The sequence below is a fragment of the Pristiophorus japonicus genome, chromosome 8, assembly GCF_044704955.1.
Source record: "Pristiophorus japonicus isolate sPriJap1 chromosome 8, sPriJap1.hap1, whole genome shotgun sequence".
Classification (NCBI taxonomy): Eukaryota; Metazoa; Chordata; class Chondrichthyes; family Pristiophoridae; genus Pristiophorus; species Pristiophorus japonicus.
In genome coordinates, this window is record NC_091984.1 from 230974428 (window position 1) to 230999976 (window position 25549).

General features: G+C 49.1%; 1 protein-coding gene across 1 annotated transcript in view; it reads right to left on the reverse strand.

Moving 5' to 3' along the window:
• Nucleotides 1-1253: 1253 nt before the first annotated feature.
• Nucleotides 1254-25549, reverse strand: part of LOC139269056 (somatomedin-B and thrombospondin type-1 domain-containing protein) — a 168101-nt gene continuing 143805 nt past the window's right edge. Inside the window, exons 4-5 of the mRNA XM_070888052.1 lie at nucleotides 13239-13397; nucleotides 1254-1855 (exon numbers count right to left, since the gene is read on the reverse strand). Coding sequence (XP_070744153.1) covers nucleotides 1750-1855; nucleotides 13239-13397 — 265 coding nt within the window. The 3' untranslated portion in view covers nucleotides 1254-1749. The remainder of the gene's footprint in view (nucleotides 1856-13238; nucleotides 13398-25549) is intronic.

Below are 25549 nucleotides of genomic sequence, written 5' to 3' on the forward strand. Positions count from 1 at the left end.
AGGGAATTGAGTGTAATATCTCCAAGTTTGCAGATGACACTAAGCTGGGTGGCGGTGTGAGCTGTGAGGAGGATGCTAAAAGGCTGCAGGGTGACTTGGACAGGTTAGGTGAGTGGGCAAATGCATGGCAGATGCAGTATAATGTAGATAAATGTGAGGTTATACACTTTGGTGGCAAAAACGCAAAGGCAGAATAATTATCTGAATGGTGGCAGATTAGGAAAAGGAGAGGTGCAACGAGACCTGGGTGTCATGGTTCATCAGTCATTGAAAGCTGGCATGCAGGTACAGCAGGCGGTGAAGAAGGCAAATGGTATATTGGCCTTCATAGCGAGGGGATTTGAGTATAGGAGCAGGGAGGTCTTACTGCAGTTGTACAGGGCCTTAGTGAGGCCTCACCTGGAATATTGTGTTCAGTTTTGGTCTCCTAATCTAACGTTCTTGCTATTGAGGGAGTACAGCAAAGGTTCACCAGACTGATTCATGGGATGGCAGAACTGACATATGAGGAGAGACTGGATCAACTGGAGTTTAGAAGCATGAGAGGGGATCTCATAGAAACATATAAAATTCTGACGTATGGACAGGTTAGATGCAGGAAGAATGTTCCCGATGTTGGGGAAGTCCAGAACCAGGGGACATAGTCTAAGGATAAGGGGTAAGCCATTTAGGACTGAGATGAGGAGAAACTTCTTCACTCAGAGAGTTGTTAACCTGTGGAATTCCCTACCGCAGAGAGTTGTTGATGACAGTTCATTGGATATATTCAAGAGGGAGTTAGATATGGGCCCTTACGGCTAAAGGGATCAAGGGATATGGAGAGAAAGCAGGAAAGGGGTACTGAGGTGAATGATCAGCCATGATCTTATTGAATGGTGGTGCAGGCTCGAAGGGCCAGTTGGCCTACTCCTGTACCTATTTTCTATGTTTCTGTGTTTCTATGTAATGCCCTTTAGGACCTAGGCAGTTGAAGGCACGCACGACCGCCAATGGTGAAGGAAGGGAATCTGCCGTCCTTACCCGGTCTGGGCCTATATGTGACTCCAGACCCACAGCAATGTGGTTGACTCTTAACTGCCCTCTGAAATGGCCTAGCGACCCTCTCAGTTGTGTAAGGCATCCACCACCATCTTCCCGAGGGCAATTAGGGATGGGCAACAAATGCCGGCCTTGCCCACATCCCGTGAACAAATAAATAATTTTTAAAAACGACAGCGCGAGGCCTGAAAAAAAAGTTAAGACAGCCAGAACCATAATGATAATGGATTTATTTAAAAGTAATTTTAAATAATATTCAGTCTTTGTATCGAGTCATTCCCCTTCACTGCTGTTCCCAGTTACATAGCATATGGATAGACAATAAAAAACTTGACAAATAGTAGAAAACGGTTAAAAGGAAAATACTATTTTTTTTTTGGTGTGTTTTTTTAAATAAAGGCAGGTGTGTTTATGGAGGTAGCTTTCAGAGGTCAAAGGTTAAAAGGTTCTTTTTGAGCTTCTAGAATGTCATCGTTCTGTTGTGAGTATATATAAGTCTCTGCACGTGCTTACGTAGAAGGATACTGAGGTATAAAGCATGCAGCAAGGTTATATAGTCTCCTTCTTGCATTTTGATGTATCTCCCGTCTCATTGCCATTGGGAGGCGTCCAAAAGTGGAGGTGGGGCCGCACAAGCTTCTGTCGCTCTCGTAGGCCCCAAAGTTGTCCTGGGTTTCTCTCCGATGTTGAGCGCCACGTCCAAAAGTCGCATCAAACGAAGATCAGCGACTGCGGGGAACAGCGGCAGTTTCCACGCAGAGATTCGCGTACCCATGATCCTTGGCAGCCCGGGAGGGAGGCAGCTGTCCAGAACGTTCTAGAGTGGGGGGGGGGGGGAGGGCGTAAAAACAAAGCCACACACAGAAACAGGTTTAGGAAACCAGGGACACAAATGCAGTTATTTCAAGAGTTTGTTATTTTTTCTTAATTCATTCTCTGGATGTTGGCAAGGCTGGCATTTATTGCTTGCCCATGTACTGGTTGTCTTATGAAAAAAGGTTGAGCAGGTCGGGCCTGTACTTATTGGAGTTTAGAAGAATGAGAGGAGATCTTATTGAAATGTATAAGATTCTGAGGGGGCTTGACAGAGTAGATGCAGTGAGGGTGTTTCCCCTCGTGGAGGAATCTAGAACTCGGGGGCATAGTTTCAGAATAAGGGGCCGCCCATTTAAAACGGAAATGAGGAGGAATTTCTTCTCTCAGAGGGTCGTGAATCTCTGGAATTCTCTGCCCCAGAGAGCTGTGGAGGCTGGGTCATTGAATATGTTTAAGGCGGAGATAGACAGATTTTTGAAGGATAAGGGAGTCAAGGTTATGGGGAGCGGGCAGGGAAGTGGAGCTGAGCCCAAGATCAGATCGGCCATGATCTTATTGAATGGCGGAGCAGGCTCGAGGGGCCAAATGGCCGACTCCTGCTCCTATTTCTTATGCTCTTATGTCCTTAGTTGCTCTCAAGTAGGACACTTCAGAGGGCAGTTAAGAGTCAAACTCACTGGTTTTATGACTGGCGTCACATACAAGTCAGACTGGGTAAGAATAGCAGGTGGCTCAGTGGGCAGTACCCTTGCATCTGAGTCAGAAGGTTGTGGGCTCAAGTCCCACTCCAGGAACTTAAGCACATAAATCCAGGCTGACTCTCCCAGTGCAGTGCCGAGGGAGCGCCGCACTGTCGGAGGCGCCGTCTTTCAGATGAGACGTTAAACCGAGGCCCTGTCTGCCCTCTCAGGTGGACGTAAAAGATCCCATGGCACTATTTCGAAGAAGAGCGGGGGAGTCATCCCCGGTGTCCTGGGGCCAATATTTATCCCTCAATCAACATAACAAAAAAAAACAGATTATCCCGTCATTATCATATTGCTGTTTGTGGGAGCTTGCTGTGCGCAAGTTGGCTGCTGCGTTTCCCACATTACAACATTGGCCACACTCCAAAAAGAGTTCTTCATTGGCTGTAAAGCGCTTTGAGACGTCTGGTGGTCATGAAAGGTGCTATATAAATGCAAATCTTTCTTTCTTTTTCCTGTGTCAAAGGACATTAGTAATCCGGTTAGGTTCTAACGACAATGCGACTTCCACAAATATTTTAAAAGCTGAATTCAAATTTGCAAAGTGCCATCGTGGGATGTGAGCTCTCGTTCCCTAGGTATTTAATCCTGGCCTCTGGATTACTTGTCCAGTAACACAACCAATACACTAGCATAGCCGTGCTCCTTCCAAAGTAACTGTAGCACTGATGTGCAACCGTTTAGCTTTAGTGTAAATGCTACAATCAGGACCCAAGCTGGCACTGGGCCTTAATACTCTATCCCTGTAACAATTTGTTTCTTTGCTGCTATCTCTTACTCTGCTAATGGTTTCAGTGAGATATCCCAGATCCCTGTGCTCGCTGACCTACATTGGCTCCCGGTTAAGCAACGCCTCGATGTTGAAATTCTCATCCTTGTTTTCAAATCCCTCCATAGCCGTGCCCCTCCCTGTCTCTGTAATCGCCTCCAGCCCTATAATCCCTCTAGACCTCTGCGCTACACCTATTCTGGCCTTTGGAACATCCCTGATTTGAATTGCTCCACCATCGGTGGCCGTGCCTTCAGCTGCCTGGGCCCCAAGCTCTGGAACTCCCTCCCTAAACCTCTCCGCCTCTCTACCTCTCTTTCCTCCTTTAAGGTGCTCCTTTAAACCTACCTCTTTGGCCAAGCTTTTGGACACCTGCCCTAACATCTCCGTATGTGGCTCGGTGTCACATTTTGTTTTGTTTTGATAACGCTCCTCTGAAGCGCCTTGGGACGTTTCATTACGTTAAAGGCGCTATATAAATATAAGCTGTTGTTGTTGCATTGTGTCGTGTGGACTGCTGTTTGGCTTATATTCCCCTTCCTCCGTCTTCTCACTTTGCATCTATCGCTGTCACTCATCAACCGACCTCCCACCAATATTTGACCCACTCGGTCCCGAATATTTGCGACCCGTCTAGTTCGGTATCATCAGCAAAACTGAACCAAACGTGTGTCTATCAACGAAGGTGGTAATCATTGAACGCAGAAACAAAGAGCGGGATAAAATGACCTGGCAGCCTGCTTCAGAATCCTTGATACATAGAAACATAGAAAATAGGTGCAGGAGTAGGCCATTCGGCCCTTCGAGCCTGCACCGCCATTCAATGAGTTCATAGCTGAACATGCAACTTCAGTACCCCATTCCTGCTTTCTCACCATACCCCTTGATTCCCCTAGTAGTAAGGACTTCATCTAACTCCTTTTTGAATATATTTAGTGAATTGGCCTCAACAACTTTCTGTGGTAGAGAATTCCACAGGTTTACCACTCTCTGGGTGAAGAAATTCCTCCTCATCTCGGTCCTAAATGGCTTCCCCCTTATCCTTAGACTGTGTCCCCTGGTTCTGGACTTCCCCAACATTGGGAACATTCTTCCTGCATCTAACCTGTCTAACCCCGTCAGAATTTTAAACGTTTCTATGAGGTCCCCTCTCATTCTTCTGAACTCCAGTGAATACAAGCCCAGTTGATCCAGTCTTTCTTGATAGGTCAGTCCCGCCATCCCGGGAATCAGTCTGGTGAACCTTCGCTGCACTCCCTCAATAGCATTGATCACTGATCAATGGCTGCACGAGACACTGAGCACGCTGTGCTCCAAGTGGAATTACTGATTGTGGCTGAATGGGAATTGTTATCTGTACGCGAGGCAGACATGGCCAGGCGGGGGCAGGGACTGATCAGTGGCTGGTGTTCCACCCAGCCATTTCTTTGATCAACCCTGATGTTTTGCTCCTCCAGTAACTTGACAACCGAGTAAATAATATAGATTATGGCAGAAGAGAGCTCCTTTTAAACCACCAGGAAGCAGAACAGAGCCTCTCCATCACTCGGTGTTATTAGAATCATAGAATGAGACATGATTCAAAACCCAGGTCGCTGGAGCGAAGGAGCGGGAGGGTCAGGGCAGATGAACGGCGAGAGATTGTGGTGGAGGTGTGGCAAGTGTTTTTGTGGCGGAAGAGCGGTGAGGGATCGTGGCGGAGATGTGGCAAATGAGGGTAAGGGTCCTAGAAGAGCCGAGGGCCCAGGGGCAGCACGGCCCAGCCCACACTGCGATATGTGTGCGCACTAGGTCCGTGCAGCAGAGCAGGTCTCCAGTCGTCTTGGTTAACCCTTGCCACTGGACCAAGACCTAGCTCTGTCAAGCCCGTGTGGTGGCTGATGTGCAACGGCCACCCCACGTTAAAAAAATCCACGCACAGGCATCTTCCACCCCCTCAACTGGAGTTCAGGACTGGAACATCGTTCCTTCATTGAAACATCTGTGAACTCATCCCTTTTTGGTGTGGAAGCAAGGCATCCTCGATCGAGGGACTGCCTATGATGATGAGAATGATACAGCACAGAAGGCGGCCATTTGGCCCATCGAGCCTGTGCCGGCTCTTTGATAGAGCTGTCCAGTTAGTCCCACTCTCCCGCTCTTTCCCCATATCCCTACAATTTTTCCCCTTCAAGTATTTATCCAATTCCCTGTTTGAAGGTTATTATTGGATCTGCTCCACCACCCTTTCAGGCAGCGCGTTCCCGATCACAACAACACGCTGTGTTTTTTCCCCTCATCTCCCCTCTGCTTCCTTTGCCAATCACCTTTTACAGCGCGGAAGGAGGCCATTTCAGCCCATCGTGTCCGCGCCGGCCGACAAAGAGCCGCAAGGCCCTCGGTCAGCAGCCCTGAAGGTCACATATAAACCTATGAACAATGAACAATGGCGGAAAGGTAAAGAGCACCCAGCCCAACCAGTCGGCCTCACACAACTGTGACACCCCCTTACACCGAAACATTCTACACTCCACCCCAACCGGAGCCATGTGATCTTCTGGGAGAGGGAAAAAAACAAATAAAAACCCAGGCCAATTGGGGGAAAAATCTGGGAAAATTCCTCTCCGACAGGAAACAGTTTCTCCTTACTCTTATCAAAACTCTTCATGATTTTGAACACCTCCATCAAATCTCCCCTTAAACCTTCTCTGCTCCAAGGAGAACAGCCCCAGTTTCTCTCGTCTCTCCACGTTACCGAAGTCTTTGATCCCACGGTACCAGTGTGAATGTGGGCTGTATTGAGTCACACATTTCCTTACCCCCTGGGTACAAAAACAGGGCTTGGTTTGCCATTGGTTGCAATGTATTTGCTTCTTGCACAGAAAGCTACTTCAGATATAAAAAGGCTGCTTCCTTCTCTTCCATCTCGGGAATTATTGTACACGCCCTTCCCAAAGACCTTATTTAAACTTGCTCTTATTCACAATTATTTTAAGTGGCTAAAAACCAAAAGTCTCGGTGAAGTTTCCACGATCCTATACATGCAATGGGTGGCTTCACTGCAGACTGTTTACACCCGATCACTGGAACTACAGACTGTCTACACCCAATCACCCAGACTGCAGACTGTCTCCACCCAATCATATAGACTGCAGACTGTCTACACCATTGTGGGTAAGGTCTGCCTTTGTTAGCCCGAGACTGACGCTACCTTTAGTGGTAAGGCTTCAGAATAAGGTGGTCGACCATTTAAAATGGAAATGAGGAGGAATTTCTTCTCTCAGAGGGTCGTGAATCTTTGGAATTCTCTGCCCCAGAGAGCTGTGGAGGCTGGGTCATTGAATAGATTTAAGGTGGAGACAGGCAGATTTTTGAACGATAAGGGAGTCAAGGCTTATGGGGAGTGTTATGTATATAATGACTCAAAAGACTTATTATTGCCCATCTCTAGTTGCCCTGAGAAGCTGCTAATGGTCCTTCTTCCTAAACCTCTGCAGATAATGTAGACCATATCGAGGTTTCACCTTGTCCACAATCTAGAACTAGGGGGCATAGTTTCAGAATAAGGGGTCGCCCATTTAAGTCGTAGATGAGGAGGAATTTCTTCTCTCAGAAGGTCATGAATCTTTAGAATTCTCTGCCCCAGAGAGCTGTGGAGGCTGGGCCACTGAATATATTTAAGGTGGAGATAGACAGATTTTTGAAGGGAATCAAGGGTTATGGGAAGAAGGCAGGGAAGTGGAGTTGATACTAAGATCAGATCAGCCATGGTCTTATTGAATGGCGGGGCAGGCTCGAGGGGCGAATGGCCGACTCCTGCTATTTCTTAGCGTTCTTATGTTCTTATGGTAGCATGGTGGAGATAGATATCATTATTGGCCCAGGTGGACTCCCCGCTCAAGCCTGAGTTAAAATGACGGTCGCGTCTCAATTATGTCATTGGGGCGCAACATGACTGTGTGAGGAAGGACCCTGTTGGCTCCGGGCGCCTGTCCTTGCTGCCTGCTCAGGAGAGCAGGTTAGAATTGCACATGTTGAGATCATGGCGGCTTTCGGACAGGTAAGAGCCAGGGCGGGTTTAACTGCCCACCCGCCAGGTTTCTGCCAATCGAGTGGGGTCAAAATCGCCCCCCCCCCACCAATGAAAGTATGGAAGTGGCTGGGAATGGCAGACAGCAAAAACAGCACAGGTTAGTTCCAAAAGCAGAATACTGCGGATGCTGGAAATCTGAAATGAAAACCGAAAATGCTGGAAACACTCAGCGGGTCAGGCAGCATCTGTGGAGAGAGAAACAGAGTTAACGTTTCAGGTCGATGGCGCTTCATCACAGCTGGAAAAAGTTAGAGGCGTAACAGATTTTTTTAAGTACATGCAGGGGTGGGGAAATGGGGGAGGGGAGGAAGGATCAAAGGGAAGGCCTGTGATAGGGTGGGAGGGAGGAGAGATTAAGAGACAAAAGGGATGATGGTGCGAGGCAAACGGAGATGGTAATGGGACAAGTTAAGAAACAAAAAATGGGTGGAAACTGCCCTTCGCCGAAAACGTTTTTTTTTTCGGTGTTGTGGTCATTGCAATGGGTGCGGCCGCCTATCCGGCAGAATTCAGCTCCTTGGGGTTTTTTTTTCCCAGCGGGCCGGAAGTGGATCATCATGGGGGGGGGGCGCGGCGGAAGTGGGAGCGGAGCGGAGTGGCCGTCACGGGGCGGGGTGGGAAGTGTGGGCGGGACCCAGTGTCTGCAACCCGGCGGGTCACTACATCTCCCCCCCTTCAGTTAAAGGGGAAGGACGCTGCGAACTCTGCAGCCATCTCAGTGGCACCCACTGGCCACCGGGGGAGGGGGGAGTGGGGGGGGGCGGGTTTCGGCCGGGCCAGCGGTCCGGCACCCAAGGGGCCGGGGTTGGGGGCAAGCTGCCTGTTGGCGACCTGGCCGAGCCTGGGGGGGGGGGACATAATTGTCGGGCCGACTGACAAAAAAAAAAATAACATGGCGGCCGGGGCAGTGTGCCTTCCCCTTTAAGGGCGGTCGGATGGGCCGCTGTGCATATTTGGGCTTGTGGACACAGAAGTGCTTTCCTGCATGTAGCATAAAGTGGGCAGGCTATATTATTTTGGATTCATACCACACTGGTAGAAGGGTTCATTATTCAGTGCCTGTGGCAATGCTATCCCAGATATTTTGTGAAGAAGGCCAAGCTTTAACTGATGGAAAGTTGTCTATGAACGCTGACTTTTGCTTTAAAAGAAAAAAGAAAGACTTGCATTTATATAGTGCCTAAATTCTGACGGTTTAGACAGGTTAGATGCAGGAAGAATGTTCCCAATGTTGGGGAAGTCCAGAACCAGGGGTCACAGTCTAAGGATAAGGGGTAAGCCATTTAGGACCGAGATGAGGAGAAACTTCTTCACCCAGAGAGTGGTGAACCTGTGGAATTCTCTACCACAGAAAGTTGTTGAGGCCAATTCACTAAATATATTCAAAAAGGAGTTAGATGTAGTCCTTACTACTCGGGGGATCAAGGGGTATGGCGAGAAAGCAGGAATGGGGTACTGAAATTGCATGTTCAGCCATGGACTCATTGAATGGCAGGGGCAGGCTCGAAGGGCCGAATGGTCTACTCCTGCACCTATTTTCTATGTTTCTATGCTTCACAACCACCGGATGTCCCAAAGCACTTTACAGCCAATGAAGTACTTTTTGAAGTATAGTCACTGTTGTAATGCAGGAAATGTGAGAGCCAATTTGCGCACAGCAAGCAATGTGACAATGAGCAGATAATCTGTTTTTTAGTGATGTTAATTGAGGGATAAATATTGGATAGGTCACCGGGGATAAGTCCCCTGCTCTTCTTCGAAATAGTGCTACGGGATCTTTTACATCCACCTGAGAGAGCAGACAGGGCCTCGGTTTAACGTCTCATCCAAAAGACGGCACCTCCGACAGTGCAGCGCTCCCTCAGCACTGCACTGTGAGTGTCAGCCTGGATTTTTTTGTGCTCAAGTTCCTGGAGGCAAGTGTGCTACCTCCTGAGCCACAGCTGACACTTGGAAAGTTTTGTACCAAGGCTTTTTGTGGTGTTAAAAACACAGGCAGGGGAGGGAATAGGCTGTAACAGCCGTGACTGAAACTGTGCTCAAGTCTGTGCGAAGCTGGGGACTAAATTATTCCGGAGAGATAGAGAAGGATAAAAAAGGAGGAGGGGTGCCTTTGTTAATTAATGATTACTTAGTTTGGATCACTGGTGCTGCTCAGCCGGAGTCTGTCTGAGTTGAGTTGAGAAATAATAAAAGATAAAAGACCATATAATTGGAAAGAAATTGAGGATGAGATTTGTGAGAGATTTGGGCAAAGGTTTGCAGTCGTAATCGAGTGTTAATAAAGGGATTTAACTATCTTAAGGTGGACTGGGAATAGACAGAGGCCGGGATATTGACCTCCTTAGCATCTCCCATTATGGCCTCCAGGGGGCGATAACGGGGCACTAAGCTGTTACCGAGCGGCCGGGGCGAGATGGACCATTCCCGCTAACTTCGGCGAGGAGTTTGCGGCAGCGGTAACACGTTGTGACCCGATCTCCTGCGCCCAGAGATCGTGACGTCATCGCCGTGCGCGCATCGCCGCCCCCTCCCCACCCCCCCACCCGCCCCGGACCCGAACTTCGGTTCCGTTCCCCCTGCAGCATCGCCGGGCAGAAAACCCCGGCAGCTGCTGCAGGGGGCGTTGATCAGGAGGACGGGCGCTTCAGGGGGCACAAGTTAAAGGGGAGGTTGCCGAGGGAAGTATCAACTTTCCTAAAACGGGATTGTTCCATTTTTTTTCAACGCTCCTGGGCCGAGATCGATCAGCCCCAGACTCTGCGGGAGTGCATGGGGCTGATCGGTGTGATCGGGACGGATTGGGGAGTGCGCAGGGCCGGATCGCGGCTGCCATCGGGGACCAGCTCACTGGTTCCAATTCAGAGCCGGCAGCGATGGCCCTTCCCTTTAAGGGAGGGTAGGAGCTTTAGATCAGCCCAGTGTACAGCGATGCAGGGCCCAGTGTACAGCAATGCAGGGCCCAGTGTACAGCGATGCAGGGCCCAGTGTACAGCAACGCAGGGCCCAGTGTACAGCGATGCAGGGCCCAGTGTACAGCGCTGTAGGGCCCAGTGTACAGTGTTGCAGGGCCCAGTGTACAACACTGCAGGGCCCAGTGTACAGTGTTACAGGGCCCAGTGTACAGCGACGCAGGGCCCAGTGTACAGTGTTGCAGGGCCCAGTGTACAACACTGCAGGGCCCAGTGTACAGTGTTACAGGGCCCAGTGTACAGCGACGCAGGGCCCAGTGTACAGCGCTGCAGGGCCCAGTGTACAGCGACGCAGGGCCCAGTGTACAGCGCTGCAGGGCCCAGTGTACAGCGCTGCACACCTACAGACCCACTGTGTCCTTTAGCGCTCCAGGAAGGAAATGAAGCACTAACATCGAATTTTTGAAAAGCTGAAAACCATTAGCGTCCAGCGGTAATTTTTTCAACTTTCAAAAGTTATCGTCCCCCCCAAATTTCTCTAAATGTCTTAAGACTGCGTAATCAGTGCTAGCTCCGATTCTGGGCAACAAAACTGGATCAGTAAGTGATCTCAAGGTAAGAGAACACGTTTTGGAAAGTAGTCATCATCATCGAGAGTCCCTCGGAATCGAGGAAGACTTGCTTCCACTCTAAAAATGAGTCCTTAGGTGACTGAACAGTTCAATACGAAAACCACAGTCTCTGTCAAGGTGGGACAGACAGTGGTTGAGGGAAAGGGGTGGGTGGGACTGGTTTGCCGCACGCTCCTTCCGCTGCCTGCGCTTGTTTTCTGCATGCTCTCGGCGACGAGACTCGAGGTGCTCAGCGCCCTCCCGGATGCTCTTCCTCCACTTAGGGCGGTCTTTGGCCAGGGACTCCCAGGTGTCGGTGGGGATGTTGCACTTTATTAGGGAGGCTTTGAGGGTGTCCTTGTAACATTTGTTCTCCTTAGCAAAAGTAGTGACCATAACCTAACTGCTTTGCAGTAAAAATTGTTTTATTTTTTTTAAATGGAAGACTCCAAGATACAGTGTTATAGACTATGTGAGCTTGTGTCCGTGGGATGAAATGGGATGCAGTCCAGATGAACTGTTTAGAGAATTGGCAAACACTGGGCAGTGTGAGATATTTAAATACGAGATAGATAGCTACAGGTTCAAAAACATCCCGAATTAAGGGTAAACACGGTGTTCCAAAGGCTGGGTTACCCCGGATAAATACAGAAATTAGAGCATAAAATAAGGTTTTAAGACAAGGCCAATATTAAATATGGGGGACAGTATAGAAGAAAACTATGAGAAATATAAACGGTGTATAGAGGGAAGCAAAAATAGGAGCAGGAGTCGGCCATACGGCCCCTCGAGCCTGCTCCACCATTTAATACGGTCATGGCTGATCTGATCTGATCCCTGCCCGCTCCCCATAACCCTTCTCTCTCCTATCGCTCAAAAACCTGTCTATCTCCACCTTAAATATATTCAATGACCCAGCCTCCACAGCTCTCTGGGGCAGAGAATTCCAAAGATTCACGACCCTCTGAGAGAAGAAATTCCTCCTTATCTCCGTCTTAAATGGGCGACCCCTTATTCTGAAACTATGCCCCCTAGTTCTAGATTCCTCCACGAGGGGAAACATCCTCCCCACATCCTCCCCTAGAAAAAGCCCCTTAAAGAACTTATATGTTTCAATAAGATCACCTCATTCTTCAATGAGTATAGGCCCAACCTGTTCAACCTCTCTTCATATGACGACCCCTTCATCTCAGGAACCAATCTAGTGAACCTTCTCTGAACTGCCTCCAATGCAAGTATATCCCTCCTTAAATAAGGAGGAGTATAAAAAGAACTGGCATTCAAAGGGAAATAGCAAGGCTTTTTCTAAGCCTATGGAGTTATAAGGATAGTCAGAAGGGGTCAGACTGGTGAGAGATAATGGTGGAAATTGTAATGCAGAGCAAAGGATGGCAGGGATACTTAATAAATACTACACCTCAGTATTGACAGAGCAAAATGGGACTGCAGAAGTTCCTGAGGGTATTGGTGAGGCCACACCTGGAGTATTGTGTACAGTTCTGATCTCCTGACCTAAGGAAACACATACTTGCTTTAGAGGGAGTGCAACGAAGGTTCACCAGACTGACTCATGGGATGGGGGGGATTGTCCTATGAGGAGAGATTGAGTAGACTAGGCCGATATTTTCTAGAGTTTAAAAGAATGAGAGGTGATCTCATTCAAACACACAAAATTATTACAGGGCTTGACAGGGTAGATGCAGGGAGGATGTTTTCCCCCTGGGCTGGGGAGTCGAGAACCAGGGGTCACAGTCTCAGGATAAAGGGTCGGCCATTTAGGACTAAGATGAGGAGAAACTTCTTCACTCAGAGGGTGGTGAATCGTTGGAATTCTCTGCCCCAGAGGGCAGTGGAGGCTCAGTCGTTGAGTATATTCAAGGCTGAGATCGATAAACTTTTGGATATTAAGAGAATCAAGGGATATGGGGATAGTGCATGAAAGTGGAGTTGAGGTAGAAGATCAGCCATGATCTCATTGAATGACGGAGCAGGTTCGAGGGGCCGAATGGTCCACTCCTACTCCTAGTTCTTATGTTCTGATGGGAGTGTAGAAGAGTCAATACTGAAGGCAAAAGCCCAAAAATGCACAGATAAAATACTGGTAAAATAAAGACAAAAATATCAGAAACTGTTGAATGACATGTGCAATCATCGGTTTGATGAAAAACCCTTGAGAAAAGCCCTGGCAGTGTTGGTTTATAGGCACCCAATGCAGACTGCCCTCCCTCTAATCAGGAGCGGGTTATGATCAACATCAGCCACGTTGCTTCCTACCTGGTTCCCTCCAGTCCATCACCTTCGCACCGATCCCTGCTCCCCATGGCCTCTCCCTGGCACTCGATGCACACGTGTTTGTCCCGGAACAGGTGACTGGTCCACAGCCCGAGGCGGCAGGAAGCACTCACCTCCTTCATTCGGAAATAAGCGCAGTAGCTGTCGGGGGAGAGGGGCCGGGGTCGAGAAAAAAAAAGAGTAAGTATTAACGTGGGATCTTTCACCAAAAGTGCGGCAATCATTCAGGGGGGCTGGGAGAGGGGGGGATACATAAAGCAACAGGAAGGGTTGAGAGTGCACAGAGGTTCATCAGCATACGGGATAGAAGACAGGCTGAGTTCAGGGTAGAGTCCCTTCCTCGGATCGGACAAAGGATCTCTGTCCAAATCACTAGGCTAGCTTTTCTCTTTTCGGAGAAGGGAGATGGGAGCTTTGGAGGGGCTACAGAGAGGATTCACTAGGCTGATTCCGGAGATGAGGGGGTTACCTTATGATGATAGATTGAGTAGACTGGGTCTTTACTTGTTGGAGTTCAGAAGGATGAGGGGTGATCTTATAGAAACATTTAAGATAATGAAAGGGATAGCCAAGATAGAGGCAGAGAGGTTGTTTCCACTGGTCGGGGAGACTAGAACTAGGGGGCACAGCCTCAAAATACGGGGGAGCCAATTTAAAACCGAGTTGAGAAGGAATTTCTTCTCCCAGAGGGTTGTGAATCTGTGGAATTCTCTGCCCAAGGAAGCGGTTGAGGCTAGCTCATTGAATGTATTCAAATCACAAATCGATAGATTTTTAACCAATAAGGGAATTAAGGGTTACGGGGAGCGGGCGGGTAAGTGGAGCTGAGTCCACGGCCAGATCAGCCATGATCTTGTTGAATGGCGGAGCAGGCTCGAGGGGCTAGATGGCCTACTCCTGTTCCTAATTCTTATGTTCTTATGACTGAATGCGTGCTTCTCTGATCCCCAGACGAGTTGGCCGGATATATAAGCAAAAACACCGCGGATGCGGGAATCTGAAACAAAAACAGAAAAGGCCGCAAATCTCAGCAGGTCAGGCAGCGTCTGTCTCTAATCTCTCTTGCCTCCCACCCTATCACAGACTTGCCTTCCCTCCCACCTTTCCATGAGCCCTACACGGGCTCAAAAACCTGTCACATCTCGAACTTTTTCCAGCTCTGACAAAGGGTCACCGACCCGAAGCGTTAACTCCGTTTCTCTCTCCACAGATGCTGCCCGACCCGCTGAGTACTTCCAGCGTTTTCGCCAGATATTTTGTCCCCACAAGACTTGGTTTGGGAAGAATTGAGCAAACTCGGTTGCGGAGCGAAAGACACCAACGTGATCTCCTTCCTCGACCTCCCCCACGGCCCGAGACACAGAGGCTCCTGGCTGGAAAGTTACGACAACTCCAGTACAGTTGGAGAGGAGGGCGCCTCTGCCGGATGGCATCTCAAACCGGCCAGGTGCCACCAGAGCCCTGGCCATTTTGGCTGTCTACGGGACGAGGCGCAGGTCGAGGACAGAAGGCCACAGGCAGCAACAGATCTTTGCCACCACAAAAGACTCCAGAGACTAAGGTGCACCAACTCTGTGCTCCAGTCTGGCTGCTTAGCTATGTTGTAAAGACAGAAGGAAAGAGTTACATTTATATAGCGCCTTTCACGACCACCGGACGTCTCAAAGCGCTTTACAGCCAACGAAGTACTTTTTGGAGTGTAGTCACTGTTGTAATGTGGGAAACACCGCAGCCAATTTGTACAAATGTTCTGCATTATAAAAGGACGTAGCTACAGAACAAAGTAGGTTTATGGAATGAACTTGAAGACTGCGACCAGCTTACAAAGCGTGAACAGCTCATATTTCTCATACATCTCAGGAGTGGCTGGTTCCACAGCAATGTGATAATGACCGGATAATCTGTATTTTGTGATGTTGATTGAGGGATAAATATTGGCCCAGGACACCGGGGCTAACTCCCCCTGCTCTTCTTCGAAATAGTGCCATGGGATCTTTTACATCCACCTGAGAGAGCAGACGGGGCCTCGGTTTAAGACAAGGAGCTAATAAAACCCAAGAGATAATTCACGTGTTGGGGTAGACATCCCTCAGCAGTTTATTGGTGCTGTCTGCGTAGATCAAACCCATCTACCAGTTTCAACAAAACAAGTGCTTTTTGTCCCAGCAGTGGACAGCACAATTGTCTCTGAGTCAGAAGGCTGTGGGTTCAAGTCCCACTCCAGGGATCTGAGTACAAAAAAATCCAGGCTGACACTCCCAGTGCAGTGCTGAGGGAGTGCCGCACTGTCGGAGGTGCCGTCGTTCGGATGAGATGAGAGTGCCGCCTGCTCTCTCCGGTAGACTTAAAAGATCTCATGGCATTATTTCGAAGAAGAGCAGGGGAGTTATGCCCGATGTCGAACATTTATTCCTTAATCAACATCGCTAAAAAACAGATTATCTGGTCATTTATCACATTGCTGTTTGTGGGAGCTTGCTGTGCGCAAATTGGCTGCCTCGTTCCCCACATTACAACAGTGACTACGCTTCAAAAGTACTTCAAAAGGCCCAGGAATCACGGCAGGAGGGAGGTTGAAGAAGGCCCGGTGTGACCTGCACTGGCCATTGACAAGGGAGAACCTGTGGATGTGGTGATAGGATTCCCTCCTCACCCTGTTATACATGGGCACGTATGAAACATACTAAATTCTTACAGGGCTTGACAGGGTAGATGCAGGGAGGGTGTTTCCCCCGGGCTGGGGAGTCTAGAACCAGGGGTCACAGTCTCAGGATAAGGGGTCGGCCATTTAGGTCTGAGATGAGGAGAAACGTCTTCACTCAGAGGGTGGTGAATCTTTGGAATTTTCTGCCCCAGATGGCTGTGGATGCTCAATCGTTGAGTATATTCAAGACCGAGATCGATAGATTTTGAATATTAAGGGATTCAAGGGATATGGGGATAGTGCAGGAAAGTGGAGTTGAGGTTGAAGATCAGCCATGATCTCATTGAATGACGGAGCAATCATCAGTAAAGTGATGGAAGGCCTGGTCGACAGTGCTATCAAGCGGCAATTACTCACCAATAACCTGCTCACTGATGTCCAGTTTGGGTTTCGCCAGGACCACTCGGCCCCAGACCTCATTACAGTCAAGATCCTGGAACTCCCTCCCTAACAGCACTGTGGGAGCACCTTCACCACACGGACTGCAGCGGTTCAAGAAGGCGGCTCACCACCACCTTCTCAAGGAGCAATTCGGGATGGGCAATAAATGCCGGCCTTGCCAGCGACGCCCACATCCCAGGAACGAATAATTAATTGTTCTTTTTAAAGTTCGAGGGGCCGAATGGCCGACTCCTGCTCCTAGTTCTTACGTTCTTATGTTATCGAAGCTCTGTGGCTTTGAGTAGTGCTGGGTAGCGGTCAGACAAATGCCTAGGTTTGTGGGTTGGCAGATTAACGAGGAAACAGTCTGCAAAACGGCACTGATTAAAAATAACTCCTGACTGGGAAGGCATAAAGACTTCCATCTGCTGAGAGTTTAGCCAAACACCGTAATGACACGGACGGAACCGTAACGCCAATATGAGCCGCACCCTCCAGGATCGGAGCAATGCGGCAGAAATTTGGACGGAAGGTTGGGCGGACAGAACAAGAATAGCCAGTCACAGCTGAGGTCCTGCTAATACACAGCCAAACCTCCAGGGGGCAGAGTTTATGAAATTGAGAGCAACGGAGGGCGACTGGCTGAATTTCTGATCGCATTCAAATTCATGAGGCAAAGAAATGGTGGTTTAAAATAAACACCAGCGTTGGAAAGGCGAATTACAGGGAAAAAAAACACGGAAAGTACTGGAATTACAGCACAGGCCAGTCAGTTTCTGAAAGAGAAAAGATAGGTTAGCATTTCTAACGGGATCGTTTGTCAGAAATCATAGCGGTGGCCATTTTATTTTTGGGCGATAGTGTGAAATGGGCGATATCGGATTGGCCGTGCCTTATACACCCTGACCCATTTACCTTTCGATTGAAGTCAATGGGAGGGAGATTCAGGTGGGATGTATAATGAGTGGCTAATTCAATATGGCTGATTTTACACCATCAGCCAGAGTTAAGAGTTACGCCCAGCGGCCCCGATTTTAACTCCAGATAGATTCCCCGCTGTGTTAAAATGACCGTCGGGTCTCAATGATGTCATCGGGCCGCGACATGCCTGTGTGAAGAAGGACCCTGTTGGCTCTGGGTGCCTGTCCTTGTTGCCTGCTCAGGAGAGCAGGTTAAAATTGCAAATGTTGCGATCGTGGTGGCTTTCGGACAGGTAAGAGCCAGGGCGATTTTAACTGCCCACCCGCCCAGTTTCTGCGGAGCGAGTGGGGATAAAATAGCCCCCTTAGTTTCTGCTGAAGGGTCACAACCGACCAGAGATAGAGAGATGGAGGTCAGATCCCATATGTACATGGTGTTTGTGAAACCACGCCTGGAGTACTGCGTGCAGTTTTGGATTCCGTATTTAAGGAGGGATATACATACATTAGAGGCAGTTCAGAGAAGGTTCACTAGGTTGATTCCTGAGACGAATGGGTTGACTTATGAAGAAAGGTTGTGTAGGTTAGACCTGTACTCATTGGAGTGTAGAAGAATGAGAGATGATCTTATTGAAACAAAGAAGTCACTGAGGGGACTCGACAAGGTAGATACAGAGAAAATATTTCCCCTCGTGGGGGAATCTAGAACTAGGGGGCATAGTTTCAGAATAAGGGGTCGCCCATTTAGAACTGAGATGAGGAGGAATTTCTTCTCTCAGAGGGTCGAGAATTTTTGGAATTCTCTGCCCCAGAGAGCTGTGGAGGCTGGGTCATTGAATATATTTAAGGTGGAGATAGACAGATTTCTGAGCGATAAGGGAGTGAAAGGTTATGGGGAGTGGGCAGGGAAGTGGAGCTGAGTCCATGATCAGATCAGCCATGATCTTATTGAATGGCGGAGCAGGCTCGAGGGGCCAAATGGCCGACTCCTGCTCCTATTTTTTATAAACAAACAAATGAATATTACACCACACGTGAAAATGTTTAAACAGAAATTTACCCCTGAGTAGGTAGGTAGTTATGCCTACAGAGCAGTAGTGATACCCGCCCTCCTATATGCTTCAGAGACATGGACTATGTTCAGCAGAAACCTCAAAGCACTGGAGAAGTACCACCAACGCTGCCTGCACAAGATCCTGCAAATCCATTGGCAAGATAGGCACACCAACGTCAGTGTTCGCTCTCAGGCCAACATCCCCAGCACCGAAGCACTGACCACACTCAACCAGCTCCGTTGGGCGGGCCACATTGTCCACATGCCCGACACAAGACTCCCAAAGCAAGCGCTCTACTCGGAACTCCGACGCGGCAAGCGAGCCCCAGGTGGGCAGAGAAAACGCTTCAAGGGCACCCTCAAAGCCTCCATGGAAAAAGTGCAACATCCCCACCGACACCTGGGAATCTCCCCGGCCCAAGACCGGCCTAAGTGGAGGAAGAGCATCCGGGAAGGCGCGGAACACCTCGAGCCTCTTCGCCGGGAGCAAGCGGGAGCCAAGTACAACAGCGGAAGGAGCGCATGGTAACCCAAGCCCCCCCACCCACCCATCCCTCCAACCACCGTCTGCCCCACCTGTGACAGAGACTGTAGATCCCGCATTGGTCTCATCAGTCACCTGAGAACTGATTTTTAGTGTGGAAGCAAGTCATCCTCGTCTCCGAGGGACTGCCTGAGACGAAGCGGTAGTTATGAGGTATCCACACAGAGGTTGTAATAGCCAAACTTTTCTAGCACTTGAGGAAATAAAAAACATCCTACAGAACATCTCAGAGCCAATAACAACAACAACTTACATTTATATAGCTCCTTTAATGTAGGAACACGTCCCAAGGCGCTTGACTGGAGTATCAAACAAAAAAATGTGACACCGAGCCACAAAAGGAGATTATTAGGACAGATGACCAAAAGCTCGGTCAAAAGAGGTAGGTTTTAAGGAGGGTAGAGGGGCACAGAGGTTGAGGGAGGGAATTCCAGAGCTTCGGGCCCAGCTAGCTGAAGGCACAGCCGCCAATTGTGACCCGCTTACAATCGGGGATGCAAAATAGGTAATTACAAAACCATACAAAAGCATGTTAAAATTCATCACTTTCCGCTATAAATTCTTCCACGAGATCTATGAAAGATCCTGACTGGACAGTGATAGGGTACGAGGAATATCTGCTCCGGCCAGGCCCACAGGGTTTAGAGTTTTGCGTCGCTCCCCAGTGTTCCACTTGGGTTCACTGTCGCGATGGCAGTGGGAAATTGACAGTGCCTGGTGTCTGGGGACCTAACCACAGTCACTTACAAATTCACCACTAACACTTAACTCCTCTACTCTATGCCCCATTTATAAAACTCAAAATGCCGTTGACTTTTTATGGATTCATCTACCCACGCGGGCTCCGTTAAGGAACGCTGAATCTGAAACCTTCGGTCTCTGTTAATATACACTCTCCAGCTTCTTTCACGATGAGTGTCGACCCCCATTCTCCTCCCCAAAATGTGTTAATTCACCTGTCTCTGCATTCAGTTCTATTGGCCCGAAGCTCAGTAGTTAGCATAACAACACAAAATGCTGGAACTCTCAGCGGGTCAGGCAGAATCCGTGGAGAGGAAGCAGGGTTCACATTTCGGGTTGGTGACCCTTGTCAGAACATCGACCCGAAATGTTAACCCTGCTTCCTCTCCACACATGCTGCCTGACCCGCTGAGATTTCCAGCATTTTCTGTTTTTATTCCAGATTCCAGCATCCGCAGTGTTTTTCTTTTTTATCAGTAGGTAGCGTTCTCTGCTCTCTGAGACAGTTGGTTGTGGGTTCAAGTCCCACTCCAGAGATTTGAGCACAACATCAATAAAGGGGAAAAACTTGCAGCTCAGGATGTCCCAAAGCGCTTTACAGCCAATGAAGTACTTTCGGAGTGCACTAACTGTTGTAATGTGGGAAACGCGGCAGCCAATTTGCGCACAGCAAGCTCCCACAAACAGCAATGTGACAATGACCAGATAATCTTTTTTTTTAGCAATGTAAGTTGAGGCATAAATATTGTCCCAGGACACTGGGTAGAACTCCCCTAACTCTGCTTCGAAATAGTGCCACGGGATCTTGTATGCCCACCTGAGAGAGCAGACAAGGCCCTCAGTCCAAAGCCTCATCTGAACGACAGCACCTCCGACAGTGCAGTGCTCCCTCGGTACGGCCCTGGAGTGTTAGCTTGTATTTTGTGCTCAAGCTCTGCTGAATTGGGACAATGAACCCACAACCCCTGACCCAGAGGCAGGAGTGCTGGCCACTGAGCCACAGCTGACACTTGGCGGCTGTGTGACGTTTAGGACAGAGAGCAGGAGAAATATTTTGTGTGGGCTGGGGCATGCCAGAGATTGTAGCACGTCAAACATTTAAGAATAGGTTAGAATCGTAGATGGTAACGGCAGAGAAGGAGGCCATTCGGCCCATTGTGCCTGTGCGGGCCGAGAAAGAGCTATCCAGCCTAATCCTACTTTCCAGCTGGGTAGATTGTTGAAGGAAAGGGTATAGAAGCATATGGGCACCAGGGTGGTAAGCGTGATTAGGACTATTTGCTTGTGTGGAGGGACACATGGACACGAGCCGATAGGCCAAAAGGCCTGTTTCCCTGTTCTGACTTCTATGTGTAAACTGCTGTGTTTAAGTTGGTTCAGAATCCATACTGCCAACTTCAAAGGGACAGTTTGGATCTGAGGATCATCCTTTGGAAAGCACAGACCAGTAAAGGAAAGTACAGGGGTACAGTGGTGTAGTGGTTATGTCACTGGACTAGTAATCCAGAGGCTTGGACTAATTATCTGTGATTATGAATTCAAATCCCACCACGGCAGTTGTGGGGAATTTAAATTCACTTCATTAAATAAATCTGGAATTAAAAAGCTAGTATGTGGTGACCATGAAACTACTGGATTGTGTAAACTCCCATCGGTCAGCTGTGGCTCAGTGGCTCAGTGGGCAGTACATGTGCCTCTGAGTCAGAAGCTTGTGGGTTCAAGCCCCAGTCCAGGGACATGAGCACATAAATCTAGACTGATACTCCAGTGCAGTGCTGAGGGAGTCATCATCATCAGAGGCAGTCCCTCAGAATCGAGGAAGACTTGCTTCCACTCTAAAAATGAGTTCTCAGGTGACTGAACAGTCCAAAATGAGAACCACTGTCTCTGTCACAGGTGGGACAGACAGTGGTTGAGGGAAAGGGTGGGTGGGGAGTCTGGTTTGCCACACGCTGCCTGCGCTTGCTTTCTGCATGCTCTCGGCGACAGGACTTGAGGTGCTCAGCGCCCTCCCGGATGCTCTTCCTCCACTTAAGGCGGTCTTGGGTCCAGGGACTCCCAGGTGTCAGTGAGGATGTTGCATTTTATCAAGGAGGCTTTGAGGGCGTCCTTGAAACGTTTCCTTTGGCACGTTTGCCATGAAGGAGTTCCGAGTAGAGCGCTTGCTTTGGGAGCCTCGTGTCTGGCATGTGAACAATGTGGCCCGCCCAGCAGAGCTGATCAAGTCTGCCACCAAGCTCATGGTCTACAGGGCTGTAGTGATACCCGCCCTCCTGTATGGCTCAGAGACATGGACCATGTACAGTAGACACCTCAAAGCGCTGGAATTCCACCAACGGTGTTTCCGCAAGATCCTGAAAATCCCCTAGGAGGACAGACGCACCAACGTTAGCGTCCTCGACCAGGCCAGCATTGAGGCACTGACCACACTCGATTAGCTGAGGGAGTGGTGCACTGTCGGAGGTGCCGTCTTTCGGATAAACCGAGGCCCTGTCTGTGGATGTAAAAGATCCCACGGCACTATTTCGAAGAAGAGCAGGGGAGTTCTCCCCGGTGCTCTGGCCAATATTTATCCCTCAATCAACATAAACAAAAACAGATTATCTGGTCATTATCACACTGCTGTTTGTGGGAGCTTGCTGTGTGCTAATTGGCTGCCACGTTTCCCATCTTTCAAAAGTACTTCTTTGGCTGTAAAGCGCTTTGAGACGTCCGGTGGTCGTGAAAGGCGCTATATAAATGTAAGTCTTCTTTTTAAAAACCCATCTGTTTCACTAAATCCCTTTAGGGGAGGAAATCTGCCGCCCTTACCCGGTCTGGCCTATATGTGACTCCAGATCCACAGCAATGTGGTTGACTCTCTGAAATGGCCCAGCGAGACACTCAGTTGTACCAAACCGCTACGACAAAGTCAGCACTGTGGGAGCACCTTCACCACACGGACTGCAGCAGTTCAAGAAGACGGCTCACTACCACCTTCTCAAGAGACAATTAGGGATGGGCAATAAATGCCGGCCTTGCCAGCGACGCCCACATCCTGTGAACGAATAAACAAAAGCCCTAAACCTGTGATTCTGCGAACATCCTCTGTGCCCTGGGAGAGGCAGGTTTCGCCATAGCGTTGTTTAGAATCCGCTCCCAGCCTGAAACCTCAGCAATTAGCTCCATAGCACTGGGAGCACTTACATCACTGTTATCAGCGGGCCATCTGATTTCCTGTTTACAATTTATTCCAGTTTTATGACGGAAAATAACAAGAAATCTGGACGTTCCGATCCGAAAACATGTGAGGGAACGGGGCGAGGTTAGGGTAAGGTTACACTTCCCCAAACACAAACTGAATGGAGTTACGTGCTGTGTATGGGAGCCTGGTCACTGAGCCAGACAGCACCTAGTGTGTCTCGACATTCCCAAGAGCAGCCCTTACTGCCTGGAGCCGCTCTCGGAATAGGGCTGTGGCAATATGGGAGTGGGAGCTGTACTACACTCCGTTCTACTCTACTGAAACGCGAGGTGATCCCAAACTCGGCTGCCCGTGTCCCAACTTGCACCAAGTCCCGCTCACCCATCACCCCCTGTGCTCGCTGACCTACATTGGCTCCCGTTTAAGCAACGCCTCGATTTTAAAATTCTCATCCTTGTTTTCAAATCCCTCCATGGCCTCGCCCCTCCCTATCTCTGAAATCTCCTCCAGTCGTCTTGGTTAACCCTTGCCACTGGATAAAGACCGAGCTCTGTCGATCCCGTGTGGTGGCTGGTGTGCAACAGTCACCACACGTTAAAAAAATACACGCACAGGCATCTTCCACCCCTGGAGTTCAGGACTGGAACATCAGGTCCTTCATCGAAACACCTGGCAACTCATCCCTTTTTGGTGTGGAAGCAAGTCATCCTCGTTCGAGGGACTGCCTATGGTGTTGATGAATCTCCTCCAGCCCCACAACCATCGCCTCCGCCCCCTCCCCGAGATCTCGGCCCTCCTCTAGTTCTGCCCTCTTGAGCATCCCTGATTATAATCGCTCCACCATTGGTGGCCGTGCCTTCTGTTGCCTGGGCCCCAAGCTCTGGAACTCCCTGCCTAAACCTCTCCGCCTCTCTACCTCTCTTTCCTCCTTCAAGGCGCTTCTTAAAACCTACCTCTTTTTGGTCACCTGCCCTAATTTGTACTTATGCGCTCGGTGTCAAATCTTTATCGCATTAAACTCCTGTGAAGAGCCTTGGGATGTTTCACTACGTTAAAGGCACTGTATAAATACAAGTTGTGGCTGTAACAGTGTGGGAGCTGTGTAACAGCCCTGTAACAGCGTGGGTGCAACGATGGGGCGATGAAAATTGGGGAAGAGCAGCTAGCTCGAAGCATTGACTCTGAACACGGAGCCATTGAGAGAGCAGGCTGAGCGGGTAACCCGTTGGCAGGAATATCTGCTCAGCGTCAATATGCTGGTGGGGTACTGGGGACGCAGTGATTGAACGGGCGCTACTCACACAAATAAGCCTGATCGACGCACCACCTGCAACGCCTCCACGTCCATTTAAGGCATCAAGCGAGGGAAAGCAAGTTTCTGTCCGCTTGGGCAAAGCGTGTGCTTCATGTCCTTGGCATGTGGGAATCCTCCACACACCGGACTCAAATGACTGTGAGATTCAGCAGCTCAGGTTTCATGAAGCAATAATCGGCAACTGGTTACCATGAAGACAGAACATCGAGGCTATAAAGTGCTCCCCCCAATGAAAGAGCTCCCACCCTTGGCAGGCTGCCCATGTGCCCCATAAATGCGCTAACTCCTAATGTTGCAAAAACTGCTATTTTAATACAGGCTAAATTACGGGATCAGGGTTGTATTCCTGGGAATTTAGAAGGTTAAGGAAGGGACGATCTGATTGAAGTTTTCAAAATATTAAGGGGAACAGACAGGGTAGATCGAGAGACACTATCTCCACTGGTTGGGGAGTCCAGGGCTAGGGGGCATGGTCTCAAAATTAGAGCCAGACCTTTCAGCAACAACAACAACTTATATTTATATAGCGCCTTTAATGTAGTGAAATGTCCCAAGGTGCTTCACAGGAGTATTATGGGATTTTAAAAATTTGATTCAGGAGTGAAATTAGGAAACACTTCTACACACAGAGGATGGTAGAAGTTTGGAACTCTCTTCCACAAACGGCAATTGACGCTGGATCCATTGTTAATTTTAAATCTGAGATTGATAGCTTTTTGTTAACCAAAGGTATTACGGGATATGGGCCAAAGGTGGGTATATGGAGTTAGGTCGCAGATCAGCCATGGTCTCAGTGACTGGCGGAACAGGTCCGGTAGCCTAGTGGTTATGTTCCTGTACTGCTAATCCAGAGGCTTGGCCAAGAGTTCAAATCCCACCACGGCAGCTGGGGAATTTAAATTCAGTTCATTCAATAAATCTGGATTAAAAAGCCAGTGTCAGTAATGGTGACCATGAAACTACTGGATTGTCGTAAGAACCCATCTGGTTCACTAACGTCCTTCAGGGAAGGAAATCTGCCGCCCTTACCTGGTCTGGGCCTATATGTGACTCCAGACCCATAGCAATGTGGTTAACTCTTAACTTCCCTCTGAAATGGCCCAGCGAGACACTCAGTTGTACTCAAGGGTAATGTCTCATCTGAAAGATGGCACCTCTGACAGTGCAGCACTCCCTCAGCGCTGCACTGGAGTGTCAGCCTGGAGTTTTGTGCTCAAGTCCCTGAAGTGGGGCTTGAACCCACAACCTTCTGACTCAGAGGCGAGGGTGCTACACACTGAGTCCCGGCCAACTCAAGAAGCTCGACACCATCCAGGACAAAGCAGCCCATTTGATTGGCCCCCCATCCACCACCTTCAACATTCACTCCCTCCACCACCGGCGCACCGTGGCTGCAGTGTGTACCGTCTACAAGATGCACTGCAGCAACTCGCCAAGGCTTCTTCAGCAG